Source organism: Drosophila ficusphila, unplaced genomic scaffold, assembly GCF_018152265.1.
Source record: "Drosophila ficusphila isolate 14025-0441.05 unplaced genomic scaffold, ASM1815226v1 contig_198, whole genome shotgun sequence".
Lineage (NCBI taxonomy): Eukaryota > Metazoa > Arthropoda > Insecta > Diptera > Drosophilidae > Drosophila > Drosophila ficusphila.
In genome coordinates this window covers 12,165,914-12,182,074 of record NW_025064092.1, presented here as the reverse complement: position 1 = coordinate 12,182,074, position 16,161 = coordinate 12,165,914, and the positions used below count along the sequence as shown (strand labels likewise).

General features: G+C 50.0%; 1 protein-coding gene across 1 annotated transcript; it reads left to right on the top strand.

Moving 5' to 3' along the window:
* Window positions 1–1,417: 1,417 nt before the first annotated feature.
* On the top strand, window positions 1,418–13,933 carry LOC108097000 (proton channel OtopLc). The gene is made up of 7 exons (XM_043207406.1): window positions 1,418–1,670; window positions 1,955–4,009; window positions 7,519–8,304; window positions 8,810–8,927; window positions 8,990–9,086; window positions 9,171–9,359; window positions 9,422–13,933. The coding sequence occupies exons 2-7, from the start codon at window positions 2,223–2,225 to the stop codon at window positions 10,723–10,725; spliced, it is 4,281 nt and encodes a 1,426-aa protein (XP_043063341.1). The 5' UTR covers window positions 1,418–1,670; window positions 1,955–2,222; the 3' UTR covers window positions 10,726–13,933.
* Window positions 13,934–16,161: the final 2,228 nt, after the last annotated feature.

Here is a 16,161-nt window from a genome sequence, read left to right as displayed (position 1 = left end):
GTATTTGACTATAAAAATGGAATAATGAAAATAATGGAAATTTGAGACTATGGAATGTCATACCATTCAAAAATCAAGTTTTTTTTTTGCAATATCTAAGGAAGTACTCTTCCAAATGTGGAATGGCATACATCGTTGAATTCGTCATAAAATTTTGAATCCGATGGCAGTTGGGCTTCTCTTTTATTCAAAATTATACTTTGTTTCGCTGCAAGTTGTTTCCTGCCTAAATAACAGACAAATTACCATTGAAAAATGTTTGCTTTGCCCAAAACTGTATAAAATTGCTCAGAAACGCAGTTTTTTTTGCAACATCTGAGGAAGTACTGAAGTCCTTCAACATGAATTAAAAACTTATAAAAAAAATATTTCGGTGATGATTTAATATTTACAAGCAATTTCTAACGGCACGGATGTCGTGTTTTACTTTACCGCCTCTGGTTTGTTTTCGCGCAGGCTCTTGGAGGAAGCCCACACAGCTTCGCAGTGACACGCTTTACCGAAAAAGGGTTCTCTCATCCCTCAAGTATCATATGTATGTTCTCTCTGTGGCTCTCCCACTGTCCTGCGAGCTGAAATTCCAGCACATCCCAACGGGAAGTGTAACAAGGAGTTGTTATGCGCACTTCCGTTGCTGCCGGTCCGCTCCCGTTCAATGTTTTTGTTTTTGACTCGGCCTGCTGCTCTCTTTGCTCCACATAATTGGACCGCAATTGAGGCATCTCTCTTACACACACAATCAGACTTAAATACACCCAGCAGTGACACTTTTCACACGCCGCCCATTACCCCTTCCAACGTACTCTGAGCGGTGCCTTCCGCATCCCCCGACACACACAGCTGATAGAAGAAAAAAGATGCGTAGGCCGCGGTACTATGGGCAAAAAGTAAGAGTCTTTGGATGTGAGATAACTTAGCTCGAAGTAAATTTCTTATCATTACATGTGAAGCGTCAAAAAGTATGCTATATTAAACCTCAATAAAAAAAAACATTTTTCGGAAGCTCAATATCAATATGAAATGCATATTTAAGATGGCTAAGGTTTTTATAGTTCGTAATTGGATTACGGCAAATATTTTAAAAGCTATGGCAGGTTATTCAAGTTTTTTCCGAAGGATCCCCACTTGACCTCCTACCCTACTTTCCTCTTTTTCGCGGACTCCCGGATTTGCGATTACGGACTCACTCGAAACTGGAAACTTTTGCAAACAAAAGCAATTGGAATCCGGTCAAGTGCGTTGTAGTTGCAAATGCCTTTCGACAACCACCGTTAGCCGGCACCGTTTTGTAAAGATTTCTCTCCGCCCTCTGTGCACTGCGGCAGCTGCGCTCTAGTGGCGCTTTCTCTTCCCCGTTCTCTGGCTCTCTCATTCAGAGAGGCTGTGGCGCAATTTTCAGTGCGCTATGGGTTCCGAGCCGAGCTCCAACTCGGTCCTCTTCATTCTAGAATTAAGTGCCGCTGCAGTCGGAGTCGCAGCCAGTTGGCCACATACATGTAAAACGAACACAAGTCCGTGCTTTCACCGAACACCCGGAACAATAAGTAACGGAAATCGGAACACGAACCGTAACCGTTAAAGTTTTTTTCTGTGTGCTATAGAGTTGTTTGGCAAAGAACGGTTAAACAGTTAAACAGTGCAAAATCAAATCTACCTTAAGTTTTTTTTTAGTGAGTTGATAGTTTATAAATGTTGTTGCGAACAATATTAATCCTGTACCCTTACTCCTTCCTCTTACCATTTTCCCCTTCCTTGTTCCTACTACGCACATTCACACACTCACGCACTTCAATTGCGTAAAAGGCCAAATGCGCAGCAAACTGCACTGCCACGCCCCTCCCAAAATCGCCCACATCTCTGCAAAGAGACAGAGAGAGCGAAAGGACCAGAGAGATGCTGTGTGTGCGTGCGTGTGTGAGTATGCGTGTTTTTGACACTTCCTTGTGCATTTCAGGGATACACACAATGTGCGTGTGCAGTGAAATCAAGTGAAAAGCCAAAAATCAGATAAAAATCAACTTTCAAAATTAAAAAGTAGAAAACTTAAGCCTCCAGAGAAAATCTAGGCTAATAACTCGAGTACGCAGTTAGAAGAAAGCCAGCGCTAGAGGGCGCCCCTGCAGGCGTGTGTGTAACGGAATTTCCTAAAAGTATAAAAGGGAGTGAAAGGGGGAGAGAGAGAGAAAGGACCGTGAAGTAAGGACGAACATTGTGCGAGAAGGATGGACAGCTCGCCGGATCTGTCGCTGAAATTGCGACGCGGTTCAAGCGATTCGCGGGATAACTTTTACATGGACTTTGCCCAGGGCATTGATTCGGATATCGAGGAGGTGGACAACACGGCCAATCCAGAGCAGCTGGAGGTTCCACCGCCGCCGCTGCCAACAGTTTCGCTAGCAGAGGAGGTCCTGCTCCTGGTGGCACCACCGCCGCCTTCCTTACTGGGTCAACCGCTGCCGACGCTAACGGAAACGGATGATATTCCACCCACACCCACACCGCCCCCGCAGCAGAAGGACGAGGAGGAGGAGGAGGAGCCAGAGGACCCAGATCAAGACCAGGGCGTAGTAGCTGCCCATTCGCCTTCTGGTTCCCCCATCAACTCGGTCCTGGAACTGGAGCTAATACCACCTCCTCCTCTGTCTCTCATGGAGGACACGGGACTCCGCACTGATGACGATGGCGAGGATGCCGACGATGTCGGGGAGGTAGCGGCCATCCCACCACCCCAAGAAATGCTCGATGAGGACAATAATCCGGAAGAAGAAGACGAACCGGAGGAAAACCCCGATGAGGAGGAGGAGGAAGATGATAAGTCCACACCACCACCTCCCCTGCCACCACTGCCATCGAATCTCTCCTACGTGCAGGGCCACAGCCTCGGCCAGGGCCAGGTGACCCCGCCCCTGACCAAGTCACCATCCACCTCGCCCTCCCCTCCCGTGACACCGCCTCCCTGCCCGGAACTGAACATCAGCCGGATGGTCTCGCCGCCTGCCCAGCACATCAGCCAGATACCACCACTCACGCCCTCCGACGAGAGCGAGGGCGAGGCGGAGTCCCAGCCGAACTCGCCGCCACCCAGATTGGAGGCCGAGAAACCGCCGCCGGAGATGGATCAGGAAGACCCGGAGGATATGCAGCCCGAACCAGAACCGGAACCGGAACCTCAACCGGAACCCGAGCCGGAGCCCGTTAGCGGCGCTCGCGAAGATTACAGCCGTTCGCTGGACAACGAAGACGAGTCCACTACCATAACCACACCGCCAAGCAACGGCTACTCCGCCTCCTCCATCATAGCTCCTCCGCCCGAGCACTTTGCAGAGCTGGACGAGGACAGGGGCTTCATACCGCCACCGCCGTTGGAGCAGGAGCCCGAGGAAGAGGAGGAGGAGGAGCTGACCAAGGGCACGGACGAGATATCCGTGGACAGGGAGTCGCTGCAGGATCCGGCCGGCGACAGCATCAGTTCACCGCGCCCGGCCAGCATTCTGACGGGATCCATTTCCACATCCGTCGGCGGGGAAGGCGGCTCTCCGAAGCCCGAAAGTCGCGGGCCGAGTCGCAGTGGCAGCCAGCGGTCCCAGCCGCGGTCGGGATCGCAGCAGGGTTCGATGCCAGGATCACGGGCTAGCTCTCGCATTGGATCCCGCTCGGGATCCGTGGCCTCCGCCCAGGCAGCCGGGGTCTTCTCGCCGCAGGCGTCCCTGAAGTCGCAGGCCTCCGTTCGCTCGCAGGGACACGCGTCGGTGCGGAGTCCCGTGGGATCCATCAAGTCCGGATCGCAGCGCGTGCAGAGTCCGCCCGCCGGAGAGGGTGCTCCGGCGATGCCCTCGCCGCCGCTGATGCGTAGTCCGCCCCCGGAGCTGGCCCGCCAGATGCACAGTCCGCCGAGGATCACGACTCCGCCGAGGGTCTGCAGTCCGCCGCTGGTCAGCAGTCCGCCGAAGCTGGCCGAGACCGCGGCCGCTGCCGTGGGCGTCGCAGCCGGAGTCAAGGAGCAGTCCGGGTGAGTAGAAGTCCGGGAGGGTAGATGTCCGGGTGAGTAGAAGTCCAGGAGGGTAGAAGTCCGGGAGGGTAGAAGCACCATTAACTGGATTGTGAGCACCCACAAGAACAGCGATTTTCGCTCGAGTTTTGGGTAAACTCATACTCATCGACTCAAGACGAAATCGCTGGGGGGTTTCAGGCCCTTAAAACCTCTAATCGCACGGCTCAGGGCGTTCCTGTCGCGTTTCGCGTATCTAACTGAGCCATCTCGTCTGGTCGGACTCCCTCGGGCACTTCATTAATTGCATAATCGTCCTTAGACCGCCGCGCGCCTCTCTTCCCATCTCCCATCCTCAATTTCATCTAACAACATACGGTGAACTCATTCTCGTCGTCAGCCTCCATTAGTCGCTGCTAATAGCCCAACAAAACTGTTTAACTCATGTACTCGTGCTTCCATCGCGCCAGTTCATTCCCTGTCCTGTTGGTCCTCCCCGATCTCCTCCTATCCTCCCATCGTGCAAATGCTCCATCTGCGCTCGCTTCGCTGCTTCGCTTTGGCGTTGGCGTTGGCGTTGCCGTTGTCTGCCTGCATCTGCCGCCTCTCCTGCGCATTAATTAAACATCACGTTTCCAGAGCAACACCCTGACAAGTTTCACGCCGTAAACAGAGCCGTATACCGTATACCGTATACCGAGAGAAAAAGCCAGCAACCGGGTTCACCCGGAGTGTCAAGTAATGCGCCTGCAGGAATCAGTTGTACCCTTTAAATGATTACTTTTGGGTAGAATGATAATAATAGTACCCCAACTAATCAATACAGACAATATAAGGGCTTTTGATAAGGCATTCCTTCGTTTGTATACTCCCAAAATGCATAGTGCAGAGCAAGGGCCACAGGGCGTATGATTCATTTCGAGTGCGTATACGCCTGGTGTGCAGCCGCGGCAAGTGGAAGGAACGATGGGCCGCGGGTTGCGGGTGGCCCTTGCGGGCGAGCACGACCTGCTCGATTGGCTTGACATGCACAAATTGTTGCAACCAAGCGAAGAGGTGGAAGAGCTGGAGAGGATGCCCTGGCAGGTTGTTGTCCTCGGCCATTGCCACACCCATTATTGTGGCGCCAAATGCAAGCGGCGCGGCTGAACTGCAAATTGCTCTAAGCCACCGCAAAACAGGGACCAGGGAGCCTAAAAAAAAACGCCTGGAGACCACCCGAAAAACCCCCCAGAGAACCACCGCAAAATAGGTCAATTGAAAGTTCCTTGCGCCATGTGCTCGCTGGCGACTTTTGTGTTGCCTCTGCGGTTGCTGCATTTGTCCGAATGCAAGGAGCACCATTAGTGGACATTTCCAAGCCGTCTTTTGTTTGGACTCCAAACAGAGAACTTCGGATCCGGGGTGAATGCATTCGCACTCATGAATACTTGATGTCCCCCGTCTGTCGAGCCGGAAATTAACTGCTCCGACTGACTGACAGGTCGCCGGATTGATGGTGTCCGGTTGAGTAACCAGTACTTTCCGATCGATTCATCTTTCCGGGCATCAATAAGTGTCCCCGGCTGGCTATTAAATCCCAGGGAAAGCATTCTTCGCTTATTCGATTCACCAAACTATTTGTAGTTGAATCAACTTACGTCCTTTTGAAAGGCTGACTTGAGTTCTTTGTACTCCGCAACCAATTCCAATTTTTATTGAGAGTTACTCGTGGAGTGGCCCTCCGTCGAGTGCTCACTGTACAGGCTGCGTTTGTTTGCCCTCTGTGACTTTGAGGGAAAAAAACCAAACCAGGTGGGGAAGGGGATGAAAGGTGGAACGGTGGAAAGGTGGAAGGGCGGGCTGGTTGTTCATCCATTTATGCAACACTCGAGCGGGAGCAAAAGGTTGCCGTCGTGTCGGGTTAACAACCCCGAAAAAAAGGAGTGCAGGGCAAAGGGAACGCCGTGGAGTATGCAGCACGCTTTTAGAAATCAGATTACAAGAGCGCTTGAGTGCATGACCCACACAATTGCAACCGCTCCTTGCGCCACCAGGTGCATGCACCACTGTCTCTGCCTCTGCCTCTGCTGCTGTTTGTGCTGGTGACTGTGTCCTGATGTCAAGGTTATTTATAAGCCCAAACCCCTCAGAAATCCCGCTTCCCTCCACTGAGCACTTGTTGCCGTGCTGCCGCGCACTGAACAAAAATCTGGATTGTTTCACAAGTGATTCTGCGAAGCATTCACTATTTATTTAGCTAAGCAGTTGTTGAGGCTGCCATATTTTCTCTGCACCTGTCTGTGAATTCTGAATGATGCGACATCTTGTGATCCGCAGCCAGATGTCGTAATGATGCCCCAGCATTTCTTTCGAGTGGTTCGGGATTTGAATGCAAACAAATGATGCGTACTCGGTTCTGGTGGCATGGTGGCACTGTGGCATGGGAAGCGTGTGAAGCAGGATGTGGCCCCTCGAGAAGAGCCCCCCACACCAGGTCCACCTGTCATCCAGTTGTGTCATGTGCACGCCGCCTCGCTTGCCGCTTAATTAAACATCCCAATCACGTACTGAAAATATTTCATATTTCCATTTAGCCAGCAAACATGCTGCGATTGTGTGAGTGCCGCCTCCAAACCTCTAAACATACCTGTCATTGCTATAAAGCGATCTGTAAAATCCATATTGAAACCCAACAGCAAATTAAACAGGTTTTAATATAACATTTCTATCGGACGATAAAGTAAGCGAAAGGATTAACTACTAGTTGAGGAGGCATGATCATAATAATCATGAAACGCACTGTACTCTTCGCATTTGTATCCCGATTTGAGCTGCGTCCACTAGACGGCGATTAGTTTCAATTGCCCGTGGCGATGGCGAATGGCGAATGGCGAGTGGTTGGGGCCTTTTCATTAGGTTCTGTTTCGAGTGGGTATTGTTCTTTTTTGTTTCGCCAGCTCTATGTGTTTGTCTCGATCTGAATCTGAATCTGAATCTGGAATCTGGAATCCAAATCTGGATCTGGATCAGTGTGGGTACTCGTATCTGCATCTCTATTTGTATCTGTTATTAAGCGCAATTTAGCAGCGCACACTTAGTCTGCCGGCGGGAGGAATTGGAGGCGAAGGTGGCTCTTTCGGAAGGCCAGAGATTCCCCGGAATCCCTGTGACTATAAATAATGTACCATAGTGCCATCTTGGTTCGACTGGCCACCAAGTTCAATGTATCCGCGGCGGAAATGTCTGGCATCCGATACAATAAATCCCCGCACACACGATATATAGGTATATAAATGGTTTCGAGGGGAAACCATTATTTAATTAAGCCCCTCGCGGTGCTCGCATCTGCATTCGTATCTGCAGAACCGGCTGCTGGGCCCAAAGCCACCACAGTCCACCGATTCAGTGAGCCCACGTCGGTCCACAGGTCCAGCCACGCACAATATATATTCGCAGAACCCACTAATGTCGACCGCATCCGCTTCTTCCCCATCATCCTCCTCTCCCTCTCCCACTCCCTCTCCCTCTCCCTCTCGCTCCGCTTCCAGTTCGAGCAGCAGTGCCGCCGAGCCACCGGAGCCACCGAAGCCGCAGGCGGAGTCAGCAGCGCCGCCGATAGCCACCGTGAGCTACCAGGATGAGCAGAAGCCGCCGGCTTCCTCGGCAGCACCACCAGTGGTCACCAGCCAGCCGCGGGCGCACTTCACGAGCAGCCACCACCACTACCACTTGCCGCACCAGTTCCAGCATCCGCACCACCAGAACCACCACACCCACAGTGTGCGGGTGCCCACGCCCACCGTGCCGAGCAGCTACGCCCCGCCCCCGCCCCCGCCAGGGGACAGCGGGAGCAGCAGTTCGCCCGGCGACCGCCGGCGGCTATTCATGGCCGCCTCGGCCGCTCCGGTCGCTCCAGTGGCCAGCGGCTCCCTGGCGGCCGCGCCCGCCGAGCCCGTGGTGGCCATCTCGCCGGGCAGGATCTCGGCCCGCTCGGGATCGCAGCACCACGTCACCATCGACGAGTCGAGCCTGCCCAGCCACAAGGGCAACATCCAGGAGACCCCGGGGCCCAGTGGCCTCATCATCGGTGGCGGAGATGGGGACGGCGATCGGGACATCGGAGGCGGTGGGGGAGGCGGAGGACCCGACAGCTCCGACCCGCCATCCTCGCCCGGAGGCAGCAGCTCCCAGCCGGCGCTGAGTGGGAGCCAGGCGGACGGACAGCTGGCCCTGATGTACCACTCGCACCAGCTGACCAACTACCCGGTGCTGCCCGCCATCAAGCGCACCCACCGGCCCTCCTTCGTCTATCCGCCGATGCCGAGGGTCAAGGCGTAAGTACCCCCTACTTGTGGAGAGTAACCAGATTCGATAATGTACTATATACCATACCATACCATACCATACCATACATACATTCCTTTAAGTTTCCCAAAAATCGGTTTGCGGATTCCCCAAAACCCTTTACTAACAAGTATACCTATTATATATATATATATATATATATATATATATATATAATTTTATAATATAAAAGTTATATATATAAATTTTATAAATACAATTTTTATTTCATCTCCGACTTTGAAGTACCTCAAAAAGTTTGTTACTTCATTTTCTAACCATTAAATTTTGTATGTTTAGTCGATTTTTTGCAATGTTGTGACCTTACCACTCTCCGAATACCTCTGTACCGAACACCTCTATGAAATTGTAGTTTAATTCTCTAGAAAACGGCATTGTTAGTTCATTTCTTAGTTCGCTGAGTGTGCATTAAACCTGATATAAGTAAGTGAAATATAATAAGTGCGTACAAATATCGCTTGGCTTCCATTGCAGCGGCGATGCCCTGGCGACCCTCTTCTCCGCCCTGTACGGCAAGCTGTTGGTGGTTATGGGGATAGCCTTTCCCATGGCTGAGGTTATATCAACCTACATCCCACCTTCCTTCTATGAGGTGAGTACGATGCACTCCTAGGCAGTAAATAAGAACAATTAATGGGCAAATCATTCGCTTAGGTGTACTATTTGTACTTGTACATCGGCAGCATGATATTCCTGCTCTTCATGTACGCCACCTTGCTGTGGGGACGCCCCAAACTGCCGGTGCCAATTGGTAAGCTCGGGAGCAGCTCGGGATCGATGTGATACTCATCCTTACAATCCAATCCATATTCCCATCCACCTTCCATTTCCACAGCCACCTCGCCGAACAAGTCGACGACGAAGGCGAGTGGAACGGACAGCATGGACGAGTCGGACACGGACAGCAACTCCGTGCACCACCGCCTTCCCCCGCCGATCCCCGTGCGGCGACCCTCGCTGCTGGCGCCCCTCGGAAGGCGGGACGCCCACTACGGCAGCTTCTATCTGCGCATGGGCGCCGTGGGTGAGTGTCCACTGTTCTGCTCTGTGGTTAAAGAAGCCTTCAAATCGACCATCCCCTTGCAGCCTTTGGAATCGGCAGCATGATCTACTCGGGCCTGGAGTTCGGGCAGTACTTCGAACTCAACCCGGACACCAAGTGCCACAACGTGCTGCTGGCCCTGACCCCGGCCACCCGGATGGCCTTCATCTTCATCCAGATGTACTTCATCTTCCTGAACAACGAGCAGATCAAGGTCTACCGCTACAAGATCATCGCCCGCTTCGGCCTGATGCACATGATCGGCACGAACCTGGCCGTCTGGCTGAACGTGCTCATCCAGGAGACGAAGCACGAGATCCTCACCTTCTACAACCCGGAGAACCGCACGCTGAGGATCTCGCACCGGATTCCGGGGCATTCGCGCGGCCACGCCATCATCCAGCACGACCCGACGGCCCATCTGCGCGTGCCGCGCGGCCTGAAGGGCCCCTACCAGATCTTCGAGTGCCGGCGGACGAACATCATCGGGACGCTGGTGCAGGACGCGTCGCCGTTCCTGTTCCCCTGCACCATCGAGTACTCGCTGATCTGCGCGGCCATCCTCTACGTGATGTGGCGGAGCATCTCGCGACCCCAGACGCCGGCGCCGCAGCGGCCGGACATGATCAGCTCGCCGATGAAGCGGTCGCCGCACCACTACTCCGTGGACTGCGCCCGGGCGCACAAGGGCCTCTTCGTGGGCATCCTCATCCTGGTGCTGACCATCATCTCGCTAATCATCTTCTTTGTGCTGATCTCGCGGCCGGAGTTCGTGGCCATGGCCGTCACGGAGGTGACCATCTGCGAGCTGCTCATCTACGGCACGGCCACCATCGCCACGCTGGTGGGGATGATCCAGATCCGGCATCTGCAGTACGACGCCTACCGCAGCTTCTCGCTGGACGACATCCTGCTGGTGGGCGCCCAGACGGGCTCCTTCCTGTACAACATCTTCACGGTGATCGCCGGCCACTTCACCCTGCGCAGCGACGACATGCTGGTGCCCATCAATGCGCTGGCCTCGATCGTGCAGACCGCCTGCCAGACGATGTTCATCCTGGACGCCAGCCGGCGGCAGGCCGTCAGCCCGGAGCACCTGCGCAAGAAGCCCGGCAGGGAGATCGTCACGTTCATGCTGGTGGTGAACCTGGCCATGTGGGCCATCAGCACCCTGGAGAAGTCGCGCGCCGAGTCGCACCCCATCCAGCTGAACTTCTACGGGCTGTGGGCCTGGACGATCATCACGCACGTCTCGATGCCGCTGGCCATCTTCTACCGCTTCCACTCGACCGTGTGCCTCTGCGAGATCTGGAAGCGGGCCTACAAGCTGAAGCCCACGTACATGTGAGAGTTCGCCCGCTCGCGCATCCAGAGCATTGCGCAGCAGCAGCAATTCTGCGACGACCTCAAGACGAACCTGTCCTACTGCTACTGCTCCACGACGCTGGCTGGCGGCGAGCTGGAGACCGTCGAGGAGGTCGACAGCGGCGAGAGCGGCGGTAGCAACTCTGCGGAGGATGGTGGACCAGCGGGAGCAGTGGGAGTAGAAGGATTAGAAGCAGGATCAGGAACAGAAGCAGGAGCAGGAGCGGAGGGAGCACAGGACAGGACTGGCGGCGGCAGCAGCTGCGGTGGCCAACTGAGGCCACCCGTCCGGGCGCTGTCGCCGCAGTCCCTCAACACGGAGAAGGCCTTCTGTCCGGTTTACGTGATCAACGGCGAATGAGTTTACGCGCACTTTGAGTTCATCGACGCGATCAGCGGCCATGAGCTCAGCTTTGTCTAGGGCTTGCATCCGCTGGGGAGCACCGCACCACCACCAATCGACACCAATCCACCCACCAAGAGAACTAAGAGCCCATCTTCGAGAACCACCAAATCCAAATCAAAGTCCAGAACACAAACACAAACAGCAAGCGGATGCAAGTGTGGAAGCCCTGAAAACATATCCTAGAGCCACCTAGAGAAACGTTAGAAAGCAAAGTTAGGTGACAGTGTTAGAATTGAGGGAGATTGTCAAAGAGATTCAAGGAGATCTTAGCCCCTGTAGCGGAGGTACATCGATAGGAGAACCCCAAGCAATGTAACTAGGGCGTATACGCAATGCATTTCCGAACAATTGTCACTAGGGCGTATACGCAATATATTCACCTTTTTACCAACAACTGTTCTCGAGAGTTGATATCAAGTGAAAACGCGTTGAGCTCGTATTGGAGAGGCAAAGCTTATGAAATGCAAGTAAAACGAACCAGAAAACCATAAAATCCCTGACATTTTATGTTTGCCTTTGCAATGACTTCTGTTTTACTCAATCAAGCGCAGTAAGAGCGATATAAAAGTTATTGTAGGCATAACACGTACCGTAGATAAATTCATGTGTAGCCCTTGCATTCGAACCCAATCAAACCAAAGCAGAGATATCTCGTTCGACAAATGTTGGAAGGCGTCGTGAGCAAATAACTAAACAGCATTTTATATATTTATATATAGCACTTGACTGAGGATCAGCAAATCGGGTTGTGAACCAACCGCATTACGACGCAAACTAGCGATAGGCCGGACATATGAATAACCCCAAAGGCGAGTTCTTTAAATGATATACACAAGGATAATTAGTCGGCGTTCCAAGGCATACTTGATATATCTCAGAAACATATAGTTGGCGAGAGAAACCCAAAGGAAGGAGAGGAGAGTTAGTGAAGAGCGAGGAGCAGAGGAGTAAGGACAGGAGAGTCATTCACCCCACCAGAAATCGAGGAACCGCAAAAGTTATTAGACAACGCTGTACTACAAAGTAGACGGTTCACATAGCCTAGCACCTAAGGATAAATACTCACATGCATATGTAGATGTTCAGCCCAGATTGCAAGAACGGAAAAAAAGGAAGAACCCCCTTCGAGTCCCCATGAATACCCATGAATCATTTGAGCCCCTGTTGTGATTCCTGTTTCCTGATTTTTAGCATACTCGTAGCGTTTAACTGAATTTGTTAACTTAACTTCGAAGTAAGAGACATCTTGTTAGGAACCTTGTTTCGCCCAAATAGGTTTTTATGTGATACGTTTGTGCTTGTTCCAGGTCCAAATCTACATAGTAACCCCCGCGAATCCCACTTCAGTATTATGAAAGCTCAAAAGACAGCTGTAGAAGGACAAATCAAGAGATTGCGAAGGAAATTCCAATGAATCACTTACTGTAAGACGCACAAATCTATTTAAGAAGGTAGAAATATGTATGTCTGTGTTTTTTTTGTCTACCATAATGGTATAAGCAGATATTTAGGATATAGACTCCACTTACACATACAATGCGATATACATTTTTCAATGCCAAAGAGTTCTTTACGTAGCCTATGTTCATGTTTGATTGCTTTCCCGTTGAGTTCGAGTTTTTTGAATCTACTGACTCATCCATTGTACATTCAAAGTTTTACGAATGCCAAATCGAAATCAAAACCAAAAACACGAACAAAAATCTTAAGGAACAACAAAATATATATATATTAAATTAGTTATTTCAATTTTATACTCGTACTAAATTTTTAACTAGAATTAACTGCAAATTTATATGCATTTTCTTACATGTATTTATTGTACACCGTCTCGGAACACTGCTCAAAAAATCGCACATTCAGCGAAAAATCAAAATTGGAAATTGTATTGTATTTACAGCTGATTATATTATATTAAAATTTATTGAAACTAAGTAGTTACGACAAGAGATCGAACTCACTAGAGGAACTCCTATTCCACGTAGAATCGAAACGATAAACGAAACCAGCAAAGGGACATTTTATCCAAAGCGAATAAAAGCGAATAAAATCCAAAAAAACAATCGAAATATTCAAGTTATACCCGAAAACCATTATATGTTCTTATAAAACTCAAAATGGAAAATCCAAATAAACGTAGTAATCGTAATTATGGGACTTGTAATTCTAGCAGAGATCTGAATTTTCGACCCCTTCTCTTCTTTAAACTACGTATCTATAAATGGTTCAGGCAGTCATTGAAAGATATTTTTTGTGTCTAGATGTTCTGTCTGTTCTTTCCTCAATTTCCTCTCAAATATTTCTTTGGATTCCTGAAAGGTCAAATCTCTTCCTGCTATATTCCATCATATTCTTTTCTTAGCTCAAGAAATGTATTTTCCAGGCATTTCTCCTGATATTTCACTGTTGCAATCCCATTTGCTAAATCAATTTTGATATCTTTATAGGCAGGTAAATAACCTTTTACGCCTGTTCAGTAAAATATCTTCCGGCTTATGCCATTCCCATTCGCTTTGAAACTTTTTCCCATAGTACTCAACCGATACAACTTGGCTAAGCCTAGGAAAAGCAATTTGTATTAAGTGTTACAAGTATTTATATGTATTTACAATAATGACTATGAAGATAAAGTTAAAGCCAAGATAAAACTAGTCGTGAATGTTCTGTGTTCCCCGAAAAAAAATACACCACCAGTCCCCCAAAACCCGAAAGAAAACTATATTGACTATAAAAGAGCAGTAAATATGCAATAAATATGATTAATAAATTGAAACGTAATTCGATTACTATGGAAAATGGCGTTGTTTTTCGCATGTGGGTCATGAAGAACTAAATGTTTCACATAGCATTAAGGAGTGCGCTTTCCGGAGCTCCGGAGTGCTTCTCAAGTATTCAGGTTGGTTCGGGGCTCTTTGAGGGGTTTCGGGCTGGCTGAAAGGACCGCTTTTGAGTGGCATTGCTTTCTAGACTGGGGAATGGGCGCAGTAGCAGGTACAGATACAGATACAGGTACGGATACAGATACAGTTAAACATACAGTTACAGATACAGTTACAGATACAGATACAGATACAGAACTGAAGCTGTAGCCGTTTACTCGCATTCGTATCCCAAACCTTGGGCATGTATCTATGATGTGTTGGTGCCACTCCCCCTTTTTCAGGGAGTTCCCCCGCCGCCGCCCGTGCTTGCATGCTCAAGAGCGAGACAGCCTGAGGATTTCCCCAATCTCTCTCGAGCCCCCTCTCTCTCTTTGGGCCTTTGTGGATGCCGTTTCCCCTGACTGGCACTGCAATCTGTGGATGCCATGTACCACATCCTTGGGTATATACATCTGGCAACTGGTTACCCGGGATTTGAACCACGCCCTGGCCAAGCGAGCTGGCCAAAAACTAGGTTACCGCTCAAATACATGCTTACACACGAAAAGAGGGAGAGTCGCGATGCGTAAAGGGGTAACACATCTATAGGATTATGAGAATCCTTTAAAATATATTTTGCAACTATCTCCACACTATTCTTGTAAATTATACTTATGTATTGATAAGACAAATATCGTTTATTAATACGAGACAAAAAATATAATTGGCTCAATAGCGAAATTATTAAAAATTCCCTTCCCTAGGTTACTGTTACCATGTTTTACTAGATTTCCAGCCAGGAGCCGGACCTAATTCACTTAACTTCCTATCCATTTATTGTTTATTGTATTTATTTGCGGGGGTGTGTGCCTGTTTTTGTTTTTTATGTGGGCACGCCTGCAATTAGATACAAATGCGAGCAGTTTGCATACATAAATGAACCCTGTTTGGCGGCAAACTGAGGCCCAGAGGTGAATGTCCTTTGCCAGGACTCAACGCATGCGCTGCACTTGGACCAGGAAGAACTCGCCCACCCCCGCCCGTCCGCCCCGTCCGCCCCCTTTTCGCACTTTCCCACCTCGAACTAACGCAGGGGCACCTACCCCAAAAACTTGTGTGCATCTTGGCAGCACGACTTTTGGCTCAACCTCGCCTCGTCCCGTGGCGCACCCTGTCGGCCCATTATCTTCCATCGCTGCATATACACGTGTCCCCGGGGGAAGTCCCCTTTTCGGGGGGCCAGTTCCGAGGGCGATAATCTGATAACGCCGCCGTACATTAAAGAACACCCAGAAAAGCCCGCTCCTTAAACTTGGGGCATACGATTTTCCTCGACTTCCCTAAGTTCCTAAGGACACACGAGCATGCGAAGGAATATTTATTTGGACGATAATTAATTTCAATTCACGATGATGACTTATGTACTTCTCTCAGGATGGGTTTTAGTATTGTTTGCCATTGTTGCATAGCCAATTCTATATGCTCTCGTGCTATAGCCACATTCCCGAGACATTTGGGCTCGCAACTCTTGCGGTACATCTAATGGGGTTAATGGAAAAAACTACAGCAGAATATGGGAAAAATATTTCACCAATATTTATGTTTCTTTTTTAAATACTCAAACAACCTTTTGGTCGCCAGAAGTCGAAAAAACTATTTTGTTTAGAAATGAATTTCGATCAGTGCAGTTGAAAAAAAAACAAGAAAGGTGGTGGGCAGATCAAAAGCAACAGCAACAAGGCGGCAGAACGTGATGCACAGTCAGCAGCAACAACAAACGGTATTAGAACTGAAGCAACAGACGGCGCATACCGTGAGTATCGTAAAAGTTACGATATTCAGCTGTTTCATCGGACTGAAAGGCTGTGTGCGGGTTCAAAATCGTTCGGTCCCTTAACAATCGGGTGTTGCTCTCGGCTCTTTCGCGTTCACTCAGAGAAACAGAATTTACCCGTTTGGAAAAACTTTGTTCGATGTAAAGTTTCTGTTAACCAGGCTGAAAAAAACGCCTCGGGAAAAACGCACACGTTTACGTTCGGGTGGCGCTCTAACGGGACTGATGGGCCCGACGAGACTACCTTATCGTATTTTACCACGGCTTTGCTTGGCTTTTGCGTTTGCGTTTCGGTGTTGTTAGTTGCGTTGGAAGTTG

Coding starts and splice junctions, on each gene's coding strand:
- LOC108097000 (XM_043207406.1), top strand. CDS start 2,223: ATGGACAGCTCGCCGGATCTGTCGCTGAAATTGCGACGCGGTTCAAGC. Junction 4,010..7,518: donor GGAGTCAAGGAGCAGTCCGG/GTGAGTAGAAGT, acceptor CTCCGCTTCCAG/TTCGAGCAGCAGTGCCGCCG. Junction 9,360..9,421: donor TCTGCGCATGGGCGCCGTGG/GTGAGTGTCCAC, acceptor ATCCCCTTGCAG/CCTTTGGAATCGGCAGCATG.